Below are 8,806 nucleotides of genomic sequence, written 5' to 3'. Positions count from 1 at the left end.
CGAGAGTTTCTGATCTCTGACGTGCTGCAAAAACGGCGTCATCAACCTGTGTTGAGGAATCACGTAAAGCAGCCCCTGCGGACACACTGGATGGGTCAGGGCATCCACCCAGAGTGTGTTGTGTGAGTCTGTCCCACGCCCTCAGAGAACCCCAGTGGAGCATTGGCGTTCTCTTCCGACGTAAACAGATCTGCAGCTAGAGTCCTGAACCACTGCCAGATTGCATCTGCCACTTCTAGTGCAAGACCCTCTTCTGGACAGCCTGTCCGTGCCCAGGTTTAGGGCACCTGTGACACGCTGTCATCGACAACAGGTGGCTTACTGCCCATGTCAAGGTAAGAGCCGTCATCTTGTGCAGGGAGCTGACCTCACCGTCACATGATGTACCATCAGCCGTGGTGTGAAATGAAGCAGAACCTTCTCCACCGCCATCAACTCCAGCAGTTTGATATGAGATGTGGGACCGGACCATATTCCTCTCATGCTGTCCTTTTCTAAGGCGCATTCCTAGCCCAGGAGGGATGCATCCATGAAGATGTGCGCTGCTGCTATAAGACGCGCGCTGCAGTCCCAGAATGTTCAGGGAAGCCGGACCTGACAGACTCAACCACATGTTACTGTCCCGGACCGGGTGAAGACGGTGAAGCACAAACCAGCACTGGAGCCGCCACATGTGCAACAATCCCAGTTTCACCACCACTGACAGGAGACCTAAGAGTGTGACTACCTCGCTGGCTCTCGCGTGGTGCACATCTCTCATCATGCCAATCTGCTCCAGCAGAACTGGCATAGGCTCATCTGAGAGCCATGCTGTCATGGGGCGAGAATCAAGGAAGATGTCCAGATATTGTGCGGAAGTCATGGGATGCAGCGCATTCTGATTTGACGTTGAGATTGACATCGAAACCCAGACGTCTGATCTGATTCAGCACCCTCGCCTTATGCTCTAGCGCCTCCTCCCTGGACAAAAATACATATCTGTCAGGTCCACTGACGTCACCCTGTCGCCTGGTCAGACACACTCGAGAAGCTGCCTGACCGTCAGCACTCTGAACTGACATGATCCAACACGAGTGTTTCACCTCCAGAGAGCCAGGATGGGTCTCGACTTACCTGACCTCCTCGGGACAAGGAAATACACAGAGTAAAACCCTGCCTTGCACTCCTCCAGTGGGACTTTAGAAATTGTCCACTTTTGGAGAAGGGAGTTTATCTCTTGCTCTAAACACAGCCAAGTCGAGGCTCCAGGTGCGGGGGGCCCTCCTCGAAAGGGCTGTCGGTTATTCAAACGCCATTCATGGAAACAGCTAGCACCATCTGATGGAACGCCGCCACTGTCACGTGGGACCACTCTGGGAGCTTGTCCTCACTGAGCACCCTCTCGAAGACTGCCTTGTCCATGGCCGACAACAACTGAGTCATGTTGTTGGCAAGGTTCTGGACGTGGAGTGCACTATAGTAGGCTCTGTTGAGGAACTGCATGGTGAGGCGGTCCTTCTCATCCGGAAGGCGCTGCTGGGGTCCTGACCAGAGCCTCTCATCCAGCAGATAGACTCTCTGGGCCGACTCCACGGTAAACCTCGCTTGGGCTGTCCTCCAAAACGGAGCACTCGGTCTCTTCATTGTCCTCCGTCACAAGTCAAAGGCTGTTTGGTAAAAGAGGCTGAGTAGCGGAAGACAAGGGAGTTATAGGTCGATCGACGTCTCAGGTCGATGCCAGTGGTGGTTTAACCAATAGCGAAGGCCGGTAGCACATATGGCATAAAACTGCTTTCTTATGAGAATAGTTTGCTAAACTCATGGTAAACTTTGGTTCTGGAACAGGGTTTCCTCCAGGATTATTTTTAAAACGGTGGTGGAGCAGCAGCACCTGCTCCCTTTCCCCCCCAAAAAAACTTCAACCTTTAACGCCTTTAATGACACAGCAATTTTTACAAGGTGAGGAGGTTATCAAACATTTCAAATAAAGACGAGATGAAAAAAAAACATTAAATGGTTGAAAGACCTTTTCATTTGACCTGCCTCATGGTTCATTGAAATGCCTTTGTGTACATCAGGAGATGTGCAAATGCGCCAAAAGACTCAGCAAACAAGTGGATATTCAAGCATTGAAGATGGAGAAGAGGAAGAAGCTGGAGGAGAAACTCCAAGAGCAGCAGCTGAAGAGGACGCAGTTTGAGACGAATAAAGCTGAAAGTGACCTTGAAAAGAAGCGTGAGGTTTTTGAGACACCATTCCGTCACTCTCATTCCCTGACACCACACGCTCCCACCTCCACGGGCTGATGACTGCCTTGTTTCAGCTGCTGAAGGACCAGTTGCAGCAGCAGGCTGAAGTTCATGAAGCAAAGAAGAAATATCTGCATTATCGACATGAGGTCAGTGCAGAGATTTTTTGTGATTCTTGCCACCATCTTTCGTGATGAACTGCACAATATCTTGTTGGTTGTTTTGTCCAACAGTTTGAGCTGGAAACAAACACTTTCAGTCCCCAGTGTTGTGAGTGTGACATGCAGAGCTCAGAGCTCTGAGCTTTGGCTGTGAAAGGTCAGAGGTTGCATCCTCAACCGTTCTTCTGCATGTCATTGCGTGTCACTTTCAACAGGTGCAGGAAACAATGAGTGCTGACCGGCTGGGTGATGGATCTGCAAGTGCACTCTTCCTGATTGTATTCATATACTAGTATACATGTAGAGTAGTGCAGTTTATCTATCTGTATCATTGACAGTCTGTTACTGTCTAGTCTTGCCTTGCCAGGTGACTGAACCAGCATCTCCTCTGCCACAGTGTGCCTCCTGACTGGTTACATTCTCTATAGCAGTGATTCTTAACTATAGGGCCGTGACCGCCCCCTTGAGGGCTGCTAAAAGTGTTTTAGTTTTACACCTTTGGTCTGCGAGACGCTCAGTTTTAATACATGAACCACATACGGTGGCAGTAGTGTGTCGCTGCATTGACTTGACAGCAGCAAATCTGTGATAGTTAACAACTATGGAGAAGTTCTTGAAAAGAAAAAATGATAAAGTGATGCCGCCCCCAACAGTAAAAACTGTTCATGAAAGCACCTGTTGAAGCAGTTTTGAAAATGAATTTTATGATGATGGTGATACTTTCTATTAAACTTCACTAATATCTTTTTTTGGAGTTTAAATAAGATATATTTTTTTTATTTTGTGATATTTTGACATTGTTTTATTGCATTCAGAATTTTATTCTACCCACAAATATATAATATACAATATATTATCCACAAAGGGCTACAGTGGGTGTGTGTTTTTGTTCCAACCAAACAAGCACACATTGGTTAGCCGAAACAAGCAGCACCAGACTCACAGTCTTCCTGGTTGGTGAACTTTGGTTTTCAGCAGGTGGCCTCAGCTGGTTTGAAAATGCATGTGGAGAAATATAGCTGGTCCCCACAGTGCCTGCATAACTGAATGTTTAAAAGTGCGATTATTGTTAAAACAATGCTGTTATCAATAATGATGCTAATATTACTGAAGTATGTCAGATCCTCATGTCGTATGAGACTTTATTGTACGTATTGCACGTGCACTAGATTCATTCTCAAAACTTGAACAGAATGTTCTGTCCTGGTCTGTTTTCATTCAGGAGATGTTGCTGCAGGAGTCTTATGTCTCTGTATATGCTTGCGTTCCTTCCATCTTTTTTCTCACTGAAATGGCTCTAATGTCGTTGTATCACTACAAGATGGAGCGGCCAGTATCCAGTTGATCGGCATGTGGCATTGAAAAACAAAAATGTAATCTGCACATGCAGTATGTGGAAGGGGGGAAACTACAGGGTAAAGTTTGGGAGGTGTTAACGCTGCAGTTGTTGAGCAGGAGCTTCAGCAGCTGCAGCTGGACTGGCAGCAGAGGACGGACATGATGCTGCATGAGGTGGAGCACCAACTCAACGAAGTGAACTGCAAACGGGCCATCACACTGGACAAGCTGGCGGAGCTAAAGAGGACGGTGAGATGCTGCACCACCTCAGTCTAGTTCCAATGATGCATGTTAACACCACACACAATTAGAAGTGAAGCAGCAGTGAATTTCCTTCCTCAAGTCAGCATCAGGACGCCTATTTTTCAAGGCCCACAGAAGGTCATGTGATCAGCGACCAAGGTCTACGTTGGTCAGTGCTCATCCTCACTGTCAGTCAGTCCATCTCCATAGCAAGCAAGAGGAGCGCTGATGTAGACCTGCTCTCATCCTGTAGCCATCGAATATATCATTCAGTTGCATTCAGATCAAACCTCATTTCTACCTCTGAAGAAGGCAGCCAGAAGAAGAGTGTCAGTCTTTATCACCATTTAGAGCCTGCAGCCGCCTGGTCTCAGACGTTTATTACCCTGCCACCTCACCTTTGTTCACCAGTCTGCCTGAAGAGATGCAATGTCCTGTATTAGTCCCACATTTGTCCAGTTCTTCGCCAGCTGCCCTCTTTACCCACATGTTTGGGCTCAGTGACTCCCCGCAGATGTTTTCAAATGAGGTACACGATGAGCACTGCTGTGTTCTCAGTTCAGGGAGATGGAAGAGGTGGTGCTGGAAGACAGAAAGGAGCAGGAGAAGCTGCGCCGCCAGCAGGAAGAGAACATGGCTGCCACCAAGGTAAGTGGCGGCGACAACAACCTGTTTGAATTGTTCCCTTTTAACCAGGAATCGTTTCAGATCCAGGCATGGTGGAGAGGTGTCATGTCCCGCAGAGGCTTGGGCAAAAAGGCAGACAAAAAGAAGGGCAAGAAAAAGGGAGAAGGGAAGAAGAAGAAGAAATAGACACACTCCTTGATATGTGAAGATCAGACGTGTGAATTCCACTGCTGCATGTGGCTTTTCTCCCTGCATATGTGTGAGACGCACAAACAAAGAATGGCACATGACACATGAGTTGGATTGATTTGTATTTTAAAATGTTGGACAATAATTCAAGCATGACAATGCAAACACATATGTTAAAACATCCATCCATTCTTCCTTCCTCTTGAATTGTTTTTTTGAAAGATATTTTAATACATGCTATAGAAGTGCTTAACATCCTCAGTAAATGCTGATGATCAGTGAAATCTTTTCTGTTAGTTTCGAAAACTGGAGACAAACTACGCAACAAGACCAACAACAAATCAGAATCAACCTTGTCGTCTTAACACCTGACCTCTGAATGGACAAGGAGACAACTTACATATTAAAAACATATACGTATACAAAACATATTCAGGCGTCTGTAGCTTGACACTGGATGTTTGTGTCCAACTTACAAGTCAAACATGTACAACACATGAGCAATAAACCAAAGGGGGGATGCAGTCACCCTTGGTCTGTATAGTTTGAACCACACATTTGACACCCACAGTTAAGAAGCACACGGGCGCAAGGACTTGTTTCCATGCTTGGAATGACACTCTTGTTTCCTACGTTAGCCTGACTCAGAGCCAGTTCTCATCAGATGCTGCTTCACATTTCACTCACCCCTCAGTGTCAGACACTGCAGTGCAGTGATGAACCACAGCCATGACATAAAACAGAAAACAAGAGAGGATGCACTACTGTTGGAACTTTGGTGCTACAGGTGCACCCTGTAGCAACATGACTTAACATGCCTTAGAGACATTTATAACACTTGAGCCCAGACATACTGTGCATACACTGACGCAGTATTGAGCTAATATAAAACCATGTTTCTTTATAATATATGCATATATTATGATTATTATTATTATTATTAATTGTATTTAGTTTAACATAAACACATATTTCAAACCGTCACACTCACAATTCACCGCATACTGGAGGTGAGGCTCATGACTAAACACTAGCAATGTTTATATATGCAATATATAATATAATATATATATATGTATGTTTATACATGTTTATATATACAATACATTGCCGAAAAAAAAACCCCATATATATATATATATTTTCCTCTGGCTTAAATAAATTGTGATGAAAAAGAAATGCACTTGTGACTTAAGTTTAGTTTTGCTCTTGGTGCAAACCCAACATCATGACGTTGTGATCCCCAAACATGGCGTTGTGTAATATTGAGTCTGTGATGTGGATGCACCGACATTCCCCTGGGTGGAAGGACGTAAAGAAATGTGTTATTGTTGTGGATGAACACTCATCACTTTACAAGGTCAGCATTACAAATCCCATGTTTTATTCAGTGACATGAAAGCACGTTGCTCACCGTTGATCAGCAGCTCAGGCTGCATCTGCAGAAGGTCTGGTGCCGCCTGTGGACCGTCTTGGTTTGTAAAGCTGCAGTTGTTGAGGGTGGAGTTGCTGATGGTGATGAAGGTCACCACTGAGGGTTTTGGTGGTTGTGCTGCTGAATTTGAAGCGGTCAGTCAGTTCACCACTCATTAATGTTGGACCTCTCCGCATCTCTATACTCGTGCCAATAAATGCATGGATGAGGTCATCAACTGAGACACATTAGGAACTATGTGTTAGTAGAACCTAAGAACCTCGCATGTATAGCTTGGTTCAAACGTCACGCTGCCACAAAGACTCTTAAGTGGGATGGAAAGTCTAAGTAATGCTTCTGAAAGAGTGTTGTACCTTGAATGCAAACAGAGTCCTCCACAAGGTCACTGGCTGATGGGTGGCAGGATAAACAGTTGATCATACAGAGGACATTCTGTGCCCTACGCCTCATCCACTGCAGTCCTCTCTCCACCTGGGCTGCTACGTGAGTCCTCACCTGCAAAGAAGAGTTGTGGAGCGTCACCTTTCTAGCTGTCTAGTAGGGATGGCCGATATGGACAAAAAAAATTATCACGATAAATGTTGTCTTTTCTGTGATAATGATAATTATCACTATAAATCCATTTTCATTCTATTCCATGTATTGTACACACTACAGTCTCTTTTGAAACTGCTTTATGGCGGAACCTATTAGTGGAGTTTGTCTCCAACGTCATTATTTGTTGATGTTTAAATATAATAGTTAACTAAGTGTAGAGACGAGAAATTCAATGTTTCACATCTCTGATGGAACCTGCTCGTGTCTGACTGCTCTGCCAGTTTTATTTATGGGTTAAATTGAGCCGTGTGTCTGCTGTATCTCCTGTCTCTTAACAGTTGACTTGAACTATGGACCAGACTGGACACATTTCTTTGATGCTATTGAAGAAATATTAGAAATCATGTGAAGAAATTATCATTTAGTCATATTCTCCAAATCATTATACAAACAAATACACTCGGTCCTTTGTCTTGTGTGATCATTCAAAATTCTCTCACCTAAAATGGTTGTTTTCCATTGCCTTATTGAAGATTTCACTAATACTTGATTAGTGCTTTAGAATTTGTTGATGGTGCCTAACTGACGCTGGGTAAGGTCATTTTCAGAATAAAGGTACTTTGAAAATGACCTTATGCATCATTATTGATATTACAACATTATGCTTTTCCAATTTTACTTTGTTGTGAGTTTCACGACTGAAGAGGGGAAGTAATATCTTATGGATCCTTCAACAGTCATTTCTGTCAGCCAAAATGCCTCAAGCCACCCTGATTCTGATTGTGAAAGCTCATAACGATTTTATTTCATACGCACATGGCCTCCTTTTTTTTTAATTGGTGCTATATTCTGTATGTACATGTGCATGTATATATGTATCTGACATGCAGTTATAAGAGAACAAAATCAGTCTGCTAATTTGTTAATCCACTTAACATCAATGCTGTTCAATGCTGAACATTTCGCATTTTATGAAGAATGACATCATGAAAAGTACACGATAGAATTCCATGAAACTTCCTGTGTGTCTTCATCGTGTCCTCTACTGTGAGTCCATATGGGTGTTGTGTATGGGATTAATGGACGCCATGCTGAGACTGAACATTAGGTGGCGTCTGTATTGTTTGAGTATTGTATGTGCTCTATCTGTATAAAAAAGAAGACCGAAGAAGAGTGACACAAACAACAGTCGTGGTGTCACGATAATGGGACGTGTGTTTCCATAAGGATTCAGTGGCGAGATATATAACAATGGGTTTGACTGCAACCGAACTCTTCGCCACAGGACGGAATTGTACTTTAAAATCCATTTTAGTGGCTTTATTTTGAAGTTGTCCGCGAGGACACTGCTGGAGACGGATTTACCTTAACTACCAGCATATACGCGCAAGATTATATAGATGACTTGGATTTCTGGCACCCGGCTGGATGCGGGCTTGACCGCGGTCCAGCGCAGCGGGAGACCTGCCTGTATTGATGTGAACCAAGGCAGACGACCGCGTCAGAGAACCTAAGAGGACCACTCTATCTAATAGAATAAACACGGATCCAGAGACTCAGATGGTGAACCAAAGTCCACCACAGTCTCCACAACTGTCACACGCCGGTGTCGGCTGTCAAACGCCACGGGGCTGGAGGTCTCCTCATGTTCATGTGTGTGAGTCCAATGCAACGATGTTTATCGATTTCATCGTCGAATACAGAATTATCATCGTGGAGGTAGTTTTTGCGGGTGCAGACACATTCACCCTGACTGCAAAGGTTTAGCTCAGGAGAGGCCAGTGACTCCGTTGCGTTCACAATAATGACCACAAGGAGGCACTATTAGGTAAGTTATTGCAACAGGTGAATTGTTACGCTAGCAAAGTTAATAAAGGACGTTATCATCGTACGTTTGCTTCTTCTTTGAACTCATCCACATAACACACACCAAGTCTTTCTCCTAGTCAGACTTGGCTTTAAACAATCCATTTCCCGCGGATAATGAAAACCAGTGTCATGACTGAGTTAGGACCAATGCTTGGGGAATCCACAGACTTCGCTGTTGT

The 8,806-nt window shown here is 44.5% G+C and overlaps 1 protein-coding gene across 1 annotated transcript; it reads left to right on the top strand.

Annotated features, from left to right (window-relative positions):
* Nucleotides 1-2,057: 2,057 nt before the first annotated feature.
* Nucleotides 2,058-6,245, top strand: LOC128768348 (dynein regulatory complex protein 9-like). Its single transcript, XM_053881173.1, has 5 exons — nt 2,058-2,219; nt 2,303-2,377; nt 3,845-3,976; nt 4,529-4,618; nt 4,679-6,245. Exons 1-5 carry the CDS (start codon nt 2,061-2,063, stop codon nt 4,781-4,783), a joined length of 561 nt encoding a protein of 186 aa, XP_053737148.1. The 5' UTR covers nt 2,058-2,060; the 3' UTR covers nt 4,784-6,245.
* Nucleotides 6,246-8,806: the final 2,561 nt, after the last annotated feature.

This window comes from Synchiropus splendidus, chromosome 12 (assembly GCF_027744825.2).
Source record: "Synchiropus splendidus isolate RoL2022-P1 chromosome 12, RoL_Sspl_1.0, whole genome shotgun sequence".
Classification (NCBI taxonomy): domain Eukaryota; kingdom Metazoa; phylum Chordata; class Actinopteri; order Syngnathiformes; family Callionymidae; genus Synchiropus; species Synchiropus splendidus.
The sequence above is the reverse complement of the archived record's forward strand: the minus strand, read 5'-3'. Positions and strand labels throughout refer to the sequence as shown.